The sequence below is a fragment of the Canis lupus genome, chromosome 16 (assembly GCF_011100685.1).
Source record: "Canis lupus familiaris isolate Mischka breed German Shepherd chromosome 16, alternate assembly UU_Cfam_GSD_1.0, whole genome shotgun sequence".
Lineage (NCBI taxonomy): Eukaryota > Metazoa > Chordata > Mammalia > Carnivora > Canidae > Canis > Canis lupus.
The window spans coordinates 8,543,482-8,562,995 of record NC_049237.1 but is presented as its reverse complement, the minus strand read 5'-3'; the positions used below and the strand labels follow the sequence as shown (position 1 = coordinate 8,562,995).

General features: G+C 36.9%; 1 protein-coding gene across 1 annotated transcript in view; it reads right to left on the bottom strand.

Moving 5' to 3' along the window:
• The window catches only part of KDM7A (lysine demethylase 7A), an 81,425-nt gene that overhangs the window by 42,444 nt on the left and 19,467 nt on the right, over positions 1 to 19,514 (bottom strand). The window contains exon 2 of the mRNA XM_038559409.1: positions 5,528 to 5,613. Coding sequence (XP_038415337.1) covers positions 5,528 to 5,613 — 86 coding nt within the window. The remainder of the gene's footprint in view (positions 1 to 5,527; positions 5,614 to 19,514) is intronic.

Below are 19,514 nucleotides of genomic sequence, written 5' to 3'. Positions count from 1 at the left end.
TTTGAAAAGAAAAAACACATGAAAAATTTTTTAAAAATTAAAAATCTACTTTATTTCCAAAAAATTTTAAATCAACAAATTCAATTAGCAGATGGAGCCTATTATAATAGTCACACATACTATAAAATAACACAACTATTTTATTTACTTATTTTTTAGGCACAACTATTTTAAATCATGATTTTCACTAGACCATTAAGTCGTAACATGATTTTTATGGATCATCCATGTCATCCATGCCATAGGGTCTTTGATCCTACATCAGAAATCTATTTTAACAGCACAGTTCCCTTCTTTTTTTATGTCAAGATCTATTCCTAAAATAAGCATGCTTACATTGCCACAAAAGAAGAGCTGGTGGCTGCATCACAATTAAAGGAAGACAAGAGGAATGAAATAACTTTATGATTAGTTCTAATGCCCAGGTACGATTCTACACCTCTGGGCAGCTACAATCTTGAACAGTCCTATGGCAGTCAAAATCAGGAGACTTGGATTTGACTCCTAGGTTCAGCCATAACTTCCTCTGCAACCTTGGGCCAAGTCATGTGAATGGGTCCAGTCCTCAAATGAAAATGAAGGGAGGAGTGCTGGGTTTCAAACCATGCTGAGGGACCCTTAAGACAGGGGAAGATGTGGAAGAGGCCAAAAAATGAACTCTGGATCTCCTTCTGCTTTCGACCAGGGCAGCACCACCTACAGCCCTTTTGTGTGCTACCAATAAAATGTCAGTTTTATATCTTTTTTTAAGCTTGAAAATCACTGTTAAGCCTAAAACCTTCATGATTCTGGGAAATGTACTGAAGTCTACAACTAGCTTAGAACCCATCAAAAAACTAAAATGGATAGATACTTAAAAAGACAGTGAGACCAAAAAAAAAAAAAAAAAAAGTGAGACAGCTACAAAGACTGTGTAGTAAAGCAAATAATGTAAAATGTTAATAGTGGAGTCTAGGTGGTGAGTATGGAGGTATTCCCTGCAAAATTTAACTCTTCCTCTATGTCTGAACATTTCCATAAAAAAACATGGGGCAGGGCAACTCTATGAGTCTAAGTTATTTCAAACCATCACTCTAAAAGATCATAATAATAAAATAATACTGGATCCTCAAACAGATAAAGAGAAGTCACACTAAATAACCAAAAGGGGAGGAAATTGGGCTTATTCATTTCTAAAAGTTTAAAACAAGATTCTCAAGTAATTCATGGCAGTCAAACCCTCAATATGGAAAAGCGTAAATCCCATTTTTTTAAAGTCTCATGAGAAAACCTGAGAATCATAAAGCAACCTTCCTAGAAAATACCATTAAGGCATCCTTTGTGTGTTATTTTTTCTCATTTAAAATTACTTTTAAAATTCAAGGGTGTTTCATTACAGGCTTCTGTTCTACATATATATAGATACATCACCCCATTTTATTTTCAACTGGGATCATGATGTTCATCTGCTTACCTTTCTTATTCTATCATGAGCCTTTTCTCCTTATTAAATATTCAAAAGCAATTTAAAAGCAGCCTAGAATTTTAAGATGTAGATATAGATGCATCACTTTATAAATCCTTTTCCTGATTCTTATGCACTTAGCTCATTCTGAATCTTTCTTCAAACAAAGTTGAGATTAATATTCATATACATAAATCTGTTTCCCTCATTAATTCCTCAGGATAAATTCCTAGAAATGCTAGAAGAAAGACTCCAGTATTTTTAAGATACTTGCTACACATTTCAAAACTGCCTCCAAAAAAGTGGTAGGTAACTCACACTCTTACCAGTATATATAAGCAGCCTATTTCAAAGCCCTGGGTCAACAGTCATTTAAAAAAGGGAGGTGGAGGCATCGGGGTGGCTTAGTCAATTGACCATCTGACTCTTGATTTCAGCTCAGGTCATGATCTAGGGGTCTTGAGATCAAGCTCTGCATCAGGCTCTCCACTTGGCAGGGAAGTCTGCTTGTCTCCCTCTTCCTCTGCAACCCCCCTAACTTGCACATGCTCTTTCTCTCAATTCTTTTTTTTTTTTTTTAAGATTTTATTTATTTATTTATTCATGAGAGACACACAGAGAGAGAGAGAGAAGCAGAGACACAGGCAGAGGGAGAAGCAGGCTCCATGCAAGAAGCCCGACGTGGGACTCGATCCCGGGTCTCCAGGATCACACCCTGGGCTAAGGCGATGCTAAACCGCTGAGCCACCGGGACTGCCCTCAAATAATTCTTTAAACATTTAAATTTAAATTAAAAAAAAAAAAAAAAAAAAAAAAGAAAAAGGATAAGCTACCCACTTGATAAGTAAACTACAGTATTACATTGTTTTGATTTTCATTTTGGCAGAATAGACTAGAATTAGAATAGAATAGGGATTGGACAGTTATGGGCTCAAACTCCAGGTCTGCCAAATAACTTTATCAAAGAGCTAGTTAGATAATTTTTCTCACCTAAGCATATTACAAATATGGAAGGAAATAACATAGATCAAATACTTCTTAGCATAGGGTCTGGGGTATCCAATAAGCTGCCAATTACTTCTCTTTCCTTTTAAATGAGATTTGCACAATATTAACAGAAGGCTACAACTGTCCTGATAGGCCAACATGCTTAACACATAAAATCAGCCACTTTAAGAAGCTGATTGAATTTCTTAAAGGAAGAAATATTCTAGTAATCGTCCTAGGGAGAGAAAATTTGAATTTAGAGTCCATGTGCCTGAGGAGCCCTGAGATATGTAAGTACGGGGCTTTTTTGATACTTGTCCTTCAAAAGAGTTCTTAACTCCCATAGAAGGGTCAAATCTAAATTCACCATATTACACTAACTAGTATCTCCAATAAGGGTTCTTAGGGATCCTGAGAGAACAGGAAGCCCTAGGTGGCAAGCAAGAGAGGCTTCAGAGCAGAGGGAAAGGGGACAAAAGGGATGACCCAAGTTGAAAGTGGAGGGTGAAGGGCAGGGAAGGTGAACCTTAGAGCAAGATAAAACAAATTACTGGATCTTGGGTATGTTCCCTGTGGGTATTTAGCGTTGGACTTTTGCCCAGATGATAACCAATGCCTGATCTTATGTTATTCAAGCATGAGAGGTATATGAAGGGTCACACAATAATTAAGCTTCTCTCTGAAGGATTGTTATTCAAAGTGCAGGTTGTGATCCATTATGGATTATGAAATCAATTCAGTGAGTGTGACAAGCTTTTTAAAAAATTAAATCCTAGAGGAAAAATAGAAAACAGAATACATCACATAATATAGCATTTTAAACACAACACTGTTCCGTCTCATACCAACCCACTTAATATTTCATAGAAATTAAATTCAAATCATTTCATTTGGGGATTATATACTTAAGTTCTAAACTAAGACTGTTATAAATTTTATTTCTGTTTCCTTTCTTGAGATAACAACCCAGGATTATTTATTTCCTCCAAGAATTACACTTGGTCAATAATTATTCTAAGTTATATAATACCATATACTTTGCTGCTACACAAAATAAGAGCCTCTAAAAACATTTATGACAATAAACTAGTCAATTACACTAACAATTCTACCAATCTTCTAACCTCAAATTTTATACTGTGTAACTAATAAAATGGATAACTGCATTTTAATGTATTATGAAATTAAATATTTTAATGTATTCTTTTTTTAAAAGATTTTATTTACTTATTTATGAAAGACACAGAGACAGAGGCAGAGACATAGGCAGAAGGAGAAGCAGGCTCCCTGTGGGGAGCCCAATGCAGGATCATGTCCTGAGCCAAAGGCAGACACTTACCACCAAGTCACCCAGGCATCCTTATTTTAATGTATTCTTATACCTTGAATTTCTAAATCTCTTACAAAGAAACTAGATAAATTGCTAATATTCCTAACAGATGAACAGTCAGTTGCTAGTAAGTCTCTTTTACAAAATTACTTGCCCACAACCTCAGATAAAAATTTCTATTTAAAAAAAAAAAAGTCCTAGGGAAGTGTCTCAGTGGCCCAATAAAGTTAAGCATCTGACTCTTAATCTCAGGGTTCTGAGTTCAGGCCCCACATTGGGCTCCACACTGGGCATGGAGCCTGCTTGAGATTCTCTCTCTTCCTCACAGAAAAAAAAAAGTTTAAAAAAATAATAATAAAACAAAAGAGGTTGTATAGGTCACCTCCATCTAACCCTTAAAAATTTTTTTAAATAAAATAAAGTAAAAAAGATTGTATGGGTCACCTACATCGCACCCAAATATGTATCAAAGTATGTTCAAGAAAAGGTTCTTTGTAAAATGAGTAAGTCTATAGTTTTTCCCTTTATTTTTATAAACACAAAAATACTAGTTTGCAGTCTAAATTTTTTAAGAAATTTTATTTATTTATTTGAGAGAGAGAATACACAAGCAGGGGGGAGGGGCAGAGGGAGAAGAGGGAGAGGGTGAAGCAGGCTCCCCCGCTGAGCAGGCAGCCTAATGCGGGGCTCGATCCCAGGACCCTAACATCCTGACCTTAACCGAAAGAGCCACCCCGCCACGTGCAGTCTGAATTTTTTTAAAAAGAAAGTTATAACTTCCTTCAAAGCTTGTTAAATGTTATCTCTACTTTCTGTCTGCACAATTAACATTCCAATCTATTCTTCTGAAGTATCTGTAAAAGGCTAAGGATAAATACCATTTGATGTGATACTGGTACACCCCAGAGAGTGTGTGAACATTCTGGCCTGTACCCTGCCTCTCGGGCAGAAGAGAGCAGGCAGGCACTTGGTCTGGCCTCTGCTTCCTCAGAATGGGACTGGGACAGGGTGCAGTTTCAGGTTGAGGCAGGACTCCAGGCCATACTCAAACTGATGACCAAATTCAGAAAACAGAAGTAACATTTCAGCATACTGATGCCTGAATTTCCTAAAAATATAATGCATGTGTGTGCATTAAAGTCTTATCCTACACACTGTCCCAAATACTACTGGAAAGGTTTTTTTAATTTATAAAGAGAAAAAAACATTTGAAATCAGTTTCCAGAATCAGAAAACTTCACTTTTCCACATTTCTCAGGCTGAAAGCTTTGAATATACGTCCTTAAGTTTAGGGGCTTTGCACTGGCAATTAAGAATGGTAGTATTCTTGGGGCACCTGGGTGGCTAAGTGGGTTGAGCGTCTAACTCTTGATTTCAGCTCAGGTTGTGATCTCAGGGTCCTATGGGATCAAGCCCCCTGTGGGGCTCCATGCTCAGTGGGGAGTCTGCTTAAGATTCTCTCCTCCTCCCTCTCCTTCTGCCCCTCCTTGCCATTCAAGCATGCTCATTTTCTCTCACACTCTCTCTCTAAAATAAATATATCTTTAAAGGGAAAAAAGAATGATAGTATTTTTTTCATTTGATCTTCTTGACTTATTAAATGTTATTCAATAATTCAGACAGAAATTGTATTCTCAGTATCTTCAGAAAAATATTCCCTATAGTTCTTGGTGGGTATAACATAACTAGTCAAAGTATTATTAAAATGTTATCATGTACATATTAAATTCTAAACCTCAGTTTTTATTTAAGTTTCTAGTACTTACTCAAGGAGGAACCATGTAGAACTGCACAGTTGGGACAGTGGTAAAGGTCAATGTCAACAGCATGATGTTCTTCTACACCAACACAGCTAAGATAAAGAAAAACAGAGTTAATAAGTAAATAAGTTGAAAATCTTTACTTAACTATAATAGATGGTTAAAATTTAGCTGGGAAGTGTACAACAACCTCACCAACAAATTTTGTAGATTACAGAAACATATGCAAAAATAAGTTTTATTGTCTTCCCTGTACACTTGCTGAATAATTAGGGGGGATAATATGCCCAACTACATGGGAAATGATTCACTATTATCAACAGTAGAAACATCAGAAGTAATGTAATTACTTATAAGCCATAGGACACTCAACCAAAGTGTAAATGCCACCTAGTGTGGACTCAATGTTTGTGTTCCTCCCAAATTCACATGTTGAAGCTGTAACCCCCTCAGTGTGGCTATTTTTAGAGATAGGACCTCTGATGAAGTAATTGAGATTAACTGAGGTCATAAGGGTGAGGTCCTGATGCAATGGGTTTAGCGTCCTTATAAGAATAGACACCAGGGGTGCCTGGGTGGTGCAACTGGGTAAGCATCCAACTCTTGGTTTTGGCTCAGGCCACGATCTCAGTGTCGTGATCTTGGGAGTCATGAGAGCAAGCCCCAAGAAGAGTCCCACATCAAGACTCCACAGACAACCCCCATGTTAGACTCCATACTCAGTGTGGAGTCTGAGATTTTCTCTGTCCACCTCACTCATGCTCCCTCTCTCACAAGTAAATAATAAAATAAATCTTTTTTTAAAAAAAAGAAATACCAGAGAGTTCTCATAGCTCTCATGATCTCATTCTCTCTCCATTTCCTTTCTCCTCCCTCTCACCCCTATCCTAACATTCTATCAGCCTAGCATTATTTAGTTAAAATAGGTTTCAAGAAGAAGAGAGAAGTATTTGTAGTCAACCAAAAACTGAGAGTTCACCTCCAGCCAACCCACAGTAAAAGACATGTAAAGGACATACTCTGGCAAAAGGAAGATGATCACAGAGAGGTCTGGATGCAAGAAAAAAGTGAAAAGCTTAAAAAAGTAATAATAAATATATGGGCAAATTTACCCATGAATATTCCCTACATAAAATAACGTCATGTGAGATTTTAAAATACATAAAGAACTAAAACACATGATACCAGCGCATCTGAATCAGGAGAGAACAAATGGAGTTATAAAGTCCTAAGGCACTTATCCTGGAAGGAGAGGAAAGGTGATGGTTAACATTGGACTTCTGTAATAAGAATGCCTATTAGAATCTCTCAGGAGACAACTGAAAGGAAATAGAAAGTATAACTTCCATACCAGTACCAGCATGGGGACAAAGAATTTATTTTAAAAATCAATTCAAAAAAAGGAGGAGAGAAAAAGAAATGGAGAGACTAAAATAAGGTGAAGTTATAAATTTAAATACATAAGTACTGTTAATTATATGTAAATTGGTTAACCTACTCCAGTTAAAAGACACAGGTTACCTGGCTGGATGTAAACACTACAATTCACTGGTTGTAAAAGATACACGTACAACAAGAATACAGAAAGGCTGAAGTAATAGGATGAGCAAATAGTAATTTAAAAAGTACAGCTATATTAAGATTAAGCAACATAAAATCTAAATTAAAAATAGGACATACATATATTCAGTCTAAAAATTTCAATTTCCCAGGAGGCTATAATGGGAACGATCATAGTGGGAGATTTTGAGAACTCTTTCAGTGTCTGATAGAATAAGCAAGTAAAACAAAAATGTATGAAATATGTAAGATTTGAACTTTAGGATTAAATAACGTGGCCTAGGAACACCTAGGTGGCTCAGTCAAGTTGAGCATCTGACTCTTGATTTCAGCTCAGGTCATAATCTCAGGATCGTAGAATACAGCCCTGAGTTGGGCTCCAGCCCAGCACTGGGCTCCACATGCAAGGAGGGGCCTGCTTGAAGATTTTCTCTCTCTCTCTGCCCCTCCCCCAACTCACATGCATGTGAAAGTCTGAAATCAGAAATTCTCTAGCCACAGTTCAATTAAGCCAGAAATTAATGACAAAAAATGAAATGGAAAATCTTCATATATTTAGAAACTAAGGAATAAACTGCTAACTAACCCATGAGTCAACAGATAAATTATAATGAAATGCTGAAAATTATCTTGAAATGAGCACTAATAAAAATACTACATAACAGCATTTGTGGGATGTAGAACTTATAAACAGAAATGTACACCTTTAAATGCATGTATTAGAAAAAAAAGGCTGAAATAAACTAAGAAGCATCTACCTGAAGTTATAAAAAGAATAGCAAAATAAACCTTAAAAACATAGGAGGAATAAAAAAGCAGAACTGATGAGATAGAAAACAAATTATACAATAGAGCACCAAAGCCAAAAATTCTTTGAAAACACAAAGTTGGCAAACCTCTCTAGTGAGTCTAAGAAAGAGGTAAGACATGAATAACCAATACTGAGAATGAAAAGAGGTGCAGAACTATAAATTCTATAGACATTAAAGGTAAAACAACCTTTGTTCATTATGAAATGAACCATTTTAGGCTAAGAGATTAGGAAATATAGATAAGATAGGCAAACTTGAATCACAAAGAAATAGAATATTTGAATACTCCTGTAACAGTTACTTTGTAATTTTAAAAACTGTTCCCCCAACACACACAAATATCCCAGTCCCAGATGGCCTCACAGGTAAGTTCTATCAAATACCCAAGAAGTAATTCCGATACGATATAAAACTTATACCAGAGAATAGGACAAAAAGACTTACTCCCTAACTCATTTGAGGATAGCACAGCCTGATACTAAAACTTGGGATGATACAAGCAAGGAAAATTACAAACCACTTTCATTTATGAGCAAAGATGCAAAGAGCAAGTTTGGTCTACCTCAGGAATGCAAGGTGGTTTTAACTCTAAACATCTTAATCAGTGAGGGATGCCTGGGTGGCTCAGCGGCTGAGGGTCTGCCTTTGGCTCAGGGCATGATCCTGGAGTCACGGGATCGAGTCCCACATTGGGTTCTCCACAGGGAGCCTGATTCTACCTCTGCCTGTGTCTTTCTGTCTGCCTCTGTCTCTCTCTGTATCTCTCATGAATAAATACAATCTTTTTAAAAAAAATTTATACATCTGTATGAAAAAAAAATGAAATTAGGCACCTAATTCACAACAATAAAATTTACTGCAAAGTAGATTAAAAACCTAAATACACGTGAAAGGCAAACTATAAAGGTTGTAATAAGATAATATGAAAATAGGGGTGCCTAGGTGGCTCAGTCAGTTGAGCGTCTGACTCTTGATCTCCGCTCAGGTCTTGATCTCACAGTTGTGAGTTCAAGCCTAGAACTGGACCCTGTGCCAGGCATGGAGCCTACTTTAAAAAAGAAAAAAAAAGATAATATGAAAATATCTTTATGACTTTGTGCTGGTAAGGGCTATCAAATCAAAATGCCATGTCCATAAGAGGGAAAAAAAACCTCAGCTAATTTCAATCATACCAGAATAACTTCTGTTCATTAAACTATAAGGAAAGAAAGGATAAACCAGAATGGAAGAAGATGATTCAGTACAGATCACCACCAAAGGAATTATATCTAGACTATAATAATAATAAGGGAAAAAAAGAACCCAATAGAAAAAATGGCCGAAAGACATGAAGAGGCACATCATAAAAGGAAACCCAAGTGGGTAATATACACATGATAAGGTGTGTGACCTCTTTAACAATTGGGGGAAATACAAATTAAAACTGCAATAAAATACCACAATATGCCCACCAGATTGGCTAGTACTAAAAAGTCTGATGACACCAAATGTTGAAGATGATGTGGAAGAGTGGAAACTTGTATACTGCTGGCTGGAGTAATCTAGTACAGTCATTTTGGAAAATAAATTTGAAACAAAACTAAAGAACTGTATTCTATGATCAAGCAGTTTCTCTTTAGATAAATATATCTTAGAGAAACTCATGCACATGTGCACCAGGATATCTACCTAAACAGGAATGGTTATAGAATTATTAGTTCCCAACAGTAAAGGGAATGAATCATAGTATATTCTTGCAGTTATAGTATATACAGATACAAAAATGAAAGAACTAAAGCCCCATGCAATATGAGTAATATGAGTAAATTCTTTTTTTAAAAAAAGATTTTATTTATTAATAAGAGACATACAAAAAGAGAGGCAGAGAGAGATGCAGATTTCCCACAAGGAGCTCAATGCGGGGCTTGAACCCAGAGCCAGGATCACGTCCTGAGCCAAAGACAGACACTCAATCGCTGAGCCACCCAGGTGTCCCTGAACAAATTCTGTAAATGAGTGATCAGTGTGTTAAAGGAAAAGAAGAGAGAGGGAGAGAATATATACAGTGTATTCTATTCATAAAGTTCAAAATTAGGAAAAGCTGAACCACAGTGCTTAGGGATTAAACTATAAAGGAGAGCAAGAAAGAGACAGATCATAATAGTAGGATCAAGGTTTCCTCAAGGGAGCTGCAATCTGGAAAGGTGTGTCTTGGCATCCCGAGTGGTTGTTATGTTTGGTAATTATTCATTAAATGGAAGATTTATGTTTCAAACACTTTTTTGTGTTATTCTGTAAATTAAAATGCTTTTAAGGATAAAATTCTATCCTACCTATTTTTACAACCATGTAAAAAAATTAAGCAAACAAAATCCTTAAAATGTAGCAATCTAACAACTTTAACAAAATATAAAAAAAAAATCTTAGAGATATCCAGATATCCCAAAACAAGTCTACTTTCATGTGTGAACTCCATCCATCTGCTACCATAAGGTCTTTGAGAAGCTGAGTAGAGCTCACTGCAACTAAGACAAAAATGTCAAAAATAACATGACACTACCATTCAAATATTCAATTAGTGAAATCAAGTAAATGCAATTCACTTTTGAGTAGAACCGAAACTTGCTTTATTTGTCCAATTTAAATGTATTTCATTTATTTCCATAGAAAGCAAAAGGTGAATATGCTGTTTAAAAACCTAAAAAGTTGGGATCCCTGGGTGGCGCAGCGGTTTGGCGCCTGCCTTTGGCCCAGGGCGCAATCCTGGAGACCCGGGATCGAATCCCACGTCGGGCTCCTGGTGCATGGAGCCTGCTTCTCCCTCTGCCTGTGTCTCTGCGCCTCTCTCTCTCTCTCTCTCTATCATAAATAAATAAAAATTAAAAAAAAAACCTAAAAAGTTTATTTTTTAACTGAAAGACTATCGATTTCCAAATCAATAAAATAAACCCTATGTAAAAGCACATTTACATAACATGTCCTAGGCCCACAGTTTCTTAAGCCCAAAAGGGTGTCTACAATCCAAAGAAAAGGTTAAAAATTATTGGGCAGAGGATCCAAACTTCCAAATTTCAAAACTTATATACAAACTACAGTAATCAAGACTGTGTGGTGCTAGCATAAGAAGAGACATACAGGATGCAACAGAATTGAGAACCCAGAAATAAACCCCCATGTTTAGCATCAACTGATTTTTGGCAATGCCAAGACTATTCAATTGGTAAAGAACAGTCTTTTCAACAAATATCCTCAGGCATATAGACATACAAAAGACTGCATCTGGACCTCCACCATACACATATACAAAAATTAACTCAAATGGATCATATATCTAAATATAAAAACTAAAACTATAAAACCCTTAAAATAAAGCAGAGGAGTAAATCTTCATGGCCTTAAATTGGTATCCAACCACAAAAACACAGGAACAAAGAGGAAAAATTGATAAATTGGACATCACACTATAGCCTGGAAGTTCTTGTTTTCTCAGCTTAGTCTGCTGTGAGAAAATCAGCTGAGTATACAAAGTGTGAGAAAAGAAAGGTGTGAGGTGTGAGGAGCTAGGAAAAAAAGTATAAACTCATTGATCTGAAGAATAAAAGATCAAGAAACACTGAAATATTGCCAGGCAAGGTTGACAGTCCACCTGTGGTCTGTGATCAGAAATTCCAAATGAAATCACTTCTGCACAGTTGTGTGGTATTTTTTTCAGCAATGCTCAACACAGGCCCAAGGGAAGAGGCTGGGTCTGTCCAGAATTGGGGTTTTGTGGACAAAGACTAGAAAGAGAGTTGTGGATATTTACAAGGAAGTTAATATAATGATGGTCCCGGCAATTCAAGCTGCTGGATGAAGGGGCATGAAGACAGAGGAAGGTAAAAGGTAAATAAATGTTGGGGGAGGTCTCAAGGTGTTCCTATCACAGACTCAGTGGAGGCCTTAAGCCAGTGATCTGTAAGGGAATTATGCTCAAATAGTGGAATGTGCAGAATATGAAATATCCAATGTAGTATATTCCTTAACAGTGATAAGTTATAAGTGTAATAAAAGCAGGCTAAGATGGAGCAAAAGGTCATGAGAAGAGTGAGATGTGTGAGAGCAATCTTTATTCAATGAGAGCTCCAAACCAAACCTCTCTTGGTTCATTAAGTGTGAGTAGTAGGGGCTGCACTTCAACCAGAACACAAACCCAAAGCCACAGAGCCAACTGGACACTTCCAGAAACTCAGATTTGTTTCATCGTAACTTAACTATGGTCACATTCCTTACTCTTAAAAAGTGATGGCTAAATTAAGTAAGAAAGCAACGATAGATGCGTCCTGGAAAATCTAAACCAGTATGTAACATAAACTCATCTATCAATAGCTAAGATATATAAAGAAAGGTGACTTCCACAAGGCTTAGGGAAGAAAAGAGAAGATAGGAACATTCGAATTAATTCAGGACACTTTGGGCAAAACTTAGCTAATAATCCTCAAAGGTCCCTGGTTCCTCTCCCCAGCGTCTACTCTTTACTCCCCCACCCCTGCAAACAATGTCCCCTCTTATACTAAAATGCCAGTGATGTCTTCAGGCTTTGACAAGTATAAACATTTTAACAATATTTATTTTAAAATTTCTGACTTTAGGGATGCTTGGTGGCTTCAGCAGTTGAGCACCTGCCTTCAGTCCAGGGCTTGATCCTGGAGTCTCAGGATCAAGTCCCACATCAGGCTCCCTGCAGGGAGCCTGCTTCTCTCTCTGCCTATGTCTCTATCTCTCTCTCTCTAAGTCTCTCATGAATAAATAAATAAAATCTTTTAAAATTAATTAATTAAAAATAATAAAATTTCTGAATTTAATAGTAAATTCAGTATACCAATTTTTTACAACAGTAAATTGATAAATTAGTAAATATTAAAAACTTTAATCATATAAAAGATAATTTTAGAAAGTAAAATTGAACTTAAAAATTAAATATTCCTAAGCCAAGAAGTTTATTTCAGATCTTTGAAGGGCACCAAAAGGAACTACTAAATATATTTCAGTTTCTCTCCCAGAGGGAAGAATAAATAACTTGTCCCACCCCTCACCCTATATTAAAAGAATTCTAGAATTACTATAACTTTAACAGGTATGTTAAAAGCAAATATAGTAGGACACAAAAAATGCAAAATTCTGAAAGCAAATTTTATAAGAATCACTTTCAACCCGTTAGTCTCTCTTACTACCTTTATTTCTCTTATAAAACTTTCCTTCATATACAAATCACCCTACTCTTTCCTAATAACAAAATGTTCAATGTTTATTAGACCAGTGCGTGTACTTTTCTGTGTTGGAGGTGGTTTTCTACAGGGGTGACAATCTGACCTTTGCTGAATAGCTTCCATCTGTAGAAGAACAGCCCCACTGCCATTTGGTGAGTGGGACAGTGACAACTTTAGCACTTTCTATTGTCTTAATCTTCTGAAATTGTTGCTTAGCTGGCTTTTTTTTTTTTTTTTTTTTTGGACACTTGACAAGAACAGAATTGAATTAATGACTAACCAGAATTCCGTAGGATCTGCCAAACATTCTCTTTTTTCCTCTTGGATAATGCTCCCATTTATATTCTCTACTCTTGTTGTTGGAAGAGTGGGTGGCCAAATTCTTTAAGATCTTACTGTCCTGTGGACTTCATTAGATATTCCTCTGGCTTCAAATTCTCTCCCCATTCTTCACCAAGCAATCCACACTACCTAGAGTCTTCAAAGCCCAACTCAAATTCCAAATCCTTGGTGAAACTTCACTGGATCACCCACAGAAAGTCCTTGACATTTTATTGATATACATTTCTACATATTGATATTGAGCTATTTTATATACTTTTTCCTGAACTGAGCTCAAGACTTCTCTCAGTACCAAGTACAGTGTGCCCACATCATGATCCCAGTAAATTTCTACTGATTATTAGCTGTGCAGAAAATCTATTTGAAAAGCAATACATTGTGGTAAAGCTACTTTTATTTTTAAAGTTCATTCAGCTTAAATTTTTTTAAGAATTTGGTACAAGAACTAAAGGCAACAAATGGTAAAAAGCAAAAGATCTTTCAACATAAGAATTAGTAGATTTTTCATCCTTCCTTGGATGATAGAAGGCTATAGTAATGAAATTTATTCATTTAAAATTTTCATTCCTTACAAAAGTTCTGCCTGGGTATCAAAAGTCGACCTTCTTACCCAAAGCATCAAACTGCTTACTGCAACCTCCAAAGCCCCACACTAACATGATCAGAAGGCAGGCGCTAAACCGCTGAGCCACCCAGGGATCCTCTGTTTTCAATTTTTTTAAAATGTTTTCAATTTTTTATTAATTTTGATGGTTGAGTTCTCTGGAGTCAAGTCTGCCTATGTTGGAATCCAGCCTACTCTACTTAGTAGTTGTGTCAGTTTGGGCAACTTAACTGTTTTTTGTCTTATCTGTAAAGATGGAGATAATGGTATTTGTCTCCCTCAAAAAGTTAATAAAATTAACACACATAAAATGCTTAGAATGAAACAGAACATTGGTTTTGCTGACCCAGAAACCTTATTTTGCTAACCAGTATTAGCTTAATAGGCTCATGTTCCTACTGAAAGTAAAAGGATGCCAATAGGCATTTCTACTTTTAAATTACGTTTTGTGGGGTGTGTTAGCCCTATGATACTTTATTACCAAATATCAGCTAAAGTAAAAATTTATAATTTGCATATAGGAAAATCAAATTGGTAATTAATAAAATTAACTCTGTGGTTCTGAAAAAGTCCAACTTCTGTGGACTTGCTTATATGGACTTGCTGACATATAAAGCTATTTTCATAAAATTAAGTGCTTTTGAGTGTGGCATATTTCAACTTTTGTGAAGATTCTATTTTTCACACATTAAGGCTATTTATTGGCATATTATGTGCTTAACCAATTTTAATGAGGGTTTTGCGTAAAGCGCATACTCTGAACCAAATTCCTTCAGTTCATAAAATCAGAAAATTAGACAATTTTTCCACCTCAAACAGCTGGCTTATGCTTCCTACTGTTTCAGGGTTGCCCAATTTATTTCTGACCAGCTGACAGAAACACGTATGTTACCAAGGAATTGAACAAAGAACATGAGAGAAAAATAGGGGGTTGAAGAACCAAAAGGTGTGCTCATTGGTACAAAATGTACCTCGCCACTTAAAATTCAAACTTTCTGTTAACAAGTCTTCTAATAAAACTTGTTTCAAGGTGGTAAATTTGTGAAATACACACACAAATACATTTTAAATGCTGATACATTACACTTTAAGATTTTAATTTATTTATGGGGGGCGGTGGACAGAGACCCAGGCAGAGGAAGAAGCAGGCTCCCTGCAGGAGGAGCCCAATTCAGGACTCAATCCCCAAACCCTGGGATCAGGCCCTGAGCCACGCAGGCATCCCAACACTGTTTGCTTCTTGAGTGCAAAAAACACCCTTCTGCTTGTCACTGTGTGACATCTAAGTACAGAGTAGGCAATGTAAATATGGTAAATGGATTAAATGGATCTTTACAAATAAGCACAAATAAACTGTTCTCTCATGAAGGCAATATTTTCTATTACAATGTTCTAAAGTAAGGAAAGGTGCTTTAAATTTCTGAAATACCCAAAGAGCTAAACATATTTGTCTTTCACTATCCTGTGGTCATTCCACCAGCCATTCAACCTCTTAAGCTAATACTCTCACTTCTCTTTGGCACCCTACTTTCTACCTGTCTGGCTCCATATGAGGTACGTCTGTAGAGACTAAGGGGAACTGTAATGCAAACGATGCCCAGAGGATATGCTATTTCATGGAGATAGATTATATTTCTATCTTTACCAGTGAAACAGCAAACAAATGCTGGCCCCAAAATGAATATTATGTGAAAATTTAAGAACCCTCTAAATTATCTTAGGGGAGAAAATACTTGCCATGTTGATAAAGGATAAACAGTAGCAATTTCACAGAGGTTTGCCCCACAATGTTCTTAAGTCACCAAAGGAAGAAATTTAAAAGTATGTTATCAGTATGCATATTAGTATGTGCTTCTGCCTTAATGTATTTTTGACTGATAAATTTTACCTATTAACCATAACAAGAATCATTATGTAAAACTTGCTCTAAAGCAACCTGAATCTAGAAGTACATGAAATGTTTGCTGAGTCTAGTTCCTTGCTATGAATTGCAAGACTTTAAAGTATTAACATTTCAAGAAAACTTTTTCTGAACTCTTTTAACATTTAGACTATTTGTGGCTCCCAAACCCGGCTGTGCAACAGAAGCCCCTGTAGAGCTTTTATAAGCTGCTAGGAAGCAGCTTTTCAAAAGAATGAGGAAGCTCCGTAAGAAAAGATAAAGATCTTTAAGATATGCTGGAAAGCCAGGTGCAGAACAGTCTGTATAACATGCCCCCACCCCCAACCAAGAACGTGTGCATGTTTGCAAACCCATGCTGACCGTAAGTCTGGAACAATACACAAAAAATTAGTGAAAGTGGTGCCTCAGGGAAAGAAACCGGGAATGGATGCAGAATGGAGAGGGAGAATTGCTTTTTACCATAAAACCTTCTGTATCTTTTGTCCTATGCATTGCTTATTTCTAAAAAGAAAAACACATTATTGAGCCCCACCTCAGATCTACAGGGAGAAGTTAATGGGTGGGACCCAATAATCTTTATTTTTAACAAGTTCCCCAGGTAATTCTTTTGCGGCCAGCTCAGCAAAGAAATGGTATTTGGGCACAGAGGCCAGCACAATACCTTACTCTCAGTTGTTTCCTATGAGAACTCTGTGATTCCAACCAGACTCTAAGTTCCTTAAAGACATGAGTAATATTTAATAATTCAGAATTTCCTATCCTCCACAGAATTACCTGAAGTTGGTTACATAAGAGATGCTCACGAAATATTTACTGATGGACACAAAGCAGGAATTCCAAGCACATCTAGGAGGCATTAGTTTGGGCTACTATCCTGAAGCCTGTTTAAATATGAATTTTGCAAATATAGGGGTAAAAAAATGGATGTGAGGGAGAAAAAAATAAATAATTGATGAATTTTTCTTTTGAGATCTTATTTTGAAATGTCCATAGTTTATGGCAATGCAAAAGAATGCAGTATTCCTATTTAGGTTCAGTCACAGGTATAATCCCATTGTACGGAAAGGGTCCCTATTTGTTACAGATTTTTATATTATGACCACTTATTTTGTTTTCCTTTCATGTAGCTCCTAAGTGTCCCTATTTTGATTTCCCAAATAGAGTATCTATTTAAAGAACAGATTAAATAAATTATAAATAGAAGTAGATTTTTAAAGATGAACCAACAGCCATCAGAAACATTTCAAGCCAGTTGACAGTCCTATTTCCCACTGTGAATATGGGAAAAGGAAAGCTATATTCCTAGGGTCTAATGACACTTACAGAAGATTTAATATATTCAGGACTAAGAGATCACACCCTAGGATAAAAGATAACAGCAAGTCATAAACTTTTACATTGAAGACACTTAGTGATAAGTCAGCTACAAAAAACAGGAGTCAATGCAAACACATCTATTCCCTTCATAACCCTTCTCCTCCTGTAAAGTCTTCAGTGCCAGCATCTAACAGCAGAGACCACATTCTACCCTAAGCCAAGAGAAAAGATTACTATTAGAGAACTTCTTGTGACAGAGTCTAAAGTAGCATTCTGAGGGGGACCACTAACATCCTTAGTAAGCTTCTTCATTTTCAGTGATGGATGTATGAACTGGAATAGGGCTTTGGACCATGGAAAGCTTGACATAATTCAGAAGAAATATCCCTACATGGAATTCCATATATTACCCAGAAGATCTGGGAGAACTTCAATTAAAAATCAGAAGTATCCATCAAAAGTGAAATGGGGGCACCTGGGTGGCTCAGTCAATTGAGGATCTGGCTCTTGATTGCAGCTCAGGTCATGATCCCAGGTCCTGAGATCAGGCCCCTGTAGGGCTCTGTGCTAAGCAGGGAGTTGGCTTGAGGATTCTCTCTCCCTTTTCCCCCTGCTCAAACAAACAAAATAAATCCTAAAAAAGGGGGGTGGGGGGAATGGGTAGTCCTGAGTTGTCTAGAAAAGCTCAACAGTAAAAGACTGGACCATTCTATTTCAAAACATACAAGTAGGGTAATTTAAAACATAAAATTTGCCTTGACTAAGTTTCTCTGGCTGTGTATCTTAAGTCTCTCAAATGGCATCAGTGTTAACATTCCTTCTATCAGTTATTTATTATTCCATTTATGCACAATTTAAATTACACTTCCAGAACCATCACTTTTTGTTTCTGCTGCACTTTCACCTTTATTAGCACTTCCTCTTTTGATAACCCGGTTTTGCGATGTGTCATGTGGGTTTATCACTGAGAGACAATGAAGCAGCACAACAACATGCTTTCCTGTCTGTGTATGAACTGAAGAACAGATGCACACCTGGTTATTTACAAACAGATTCGTTGACCACGTATGGGAGAGCTGGTAGCAATGTTTGTGCTTTATGCAGTTAACATATCGTGGTCACTAAAATTTGAATTATGTTATTGGGGAACTAGTGCTATTTAACTAGTGCTGTCTTGATAGAAGAAGAAATATGTATTTGGTCTTTGTCCCTAGTTCCTAGCAGAGTGCAGAAAGCCCCTGTTAATTTCCTGATAAGGGTGAAAGTAAAGCCTTTTGTTATTCATAACAAGCCGCTTTCTATGGAGCCTGAGTTTATGCTAATGGAGGGCTTCAAGATGGGGACTGGTTGTCAAAGGAGCCAACCATGGGACCACAGGGTTGTAACTTTTAGCCCCACTCCCAACTGCAGAGGAGGCCAGGATAAGTACCAGGAACTGAATTAATCACTAAGAGCCAACGGTTCAGTCATGCCTACATAATGGAACCTCTATAAAAATGAATGGGTCTGGAGCCCTTTGGGGTTGGTGAGTGCATTCAGGTGCCAGAAGAGTGGCACATCCCAAACCCCAACAGGACAGAATCTCCTGCATGTGGGACTCTTCTGGATCTTACCCTAAGTACCTTTTCATGTGGCTATTCATTTGAAACCTTTATGATATCCTTTATAATAAACTGATAATACTGTTTCCTTGGGTTCTGTAAGCCATTAGAGCAAATTATCAAACCTGAAAGGTTCGAACAGAAGCATAGGTTACCTAGGAACCCACTATTTGTGACTGGTGTCTGACATAGGGAGACAGTCTTGTGGGACTAAGCCCTTCAGGACCAAACCTTAAGTGAGTTCTGCACTAACTCCAGGTGGTTAGTGTGAGAATTGAATTAAATTATAAGACACCCAGCTGGCATCTGCAGACAACTGGGTAATTGCTTAGTGTGGAAAATCCACACATTTGGTGTTAGAAGTGTTTTAAGCAGAGAAACAATTTTCCTTTACATGGTAACTGAAATCTGTGCATATCGGAACCATGCTAAGTGAGGACTGCCTGAAGAGCATTCTCCAAAAGACCATTTCTTAAACTGTCCTACAGGAGGTAAGGTTACTCACAGAACAATTCCAGTCAAATAAGACCGCATAAGAATCAAGACACACCATCTCACTAGCCTAGCCACCTGAGGGTCTTCTGGGTAAAATTACCTATGTGCCACGACTACCCTTATTCACCATGCAG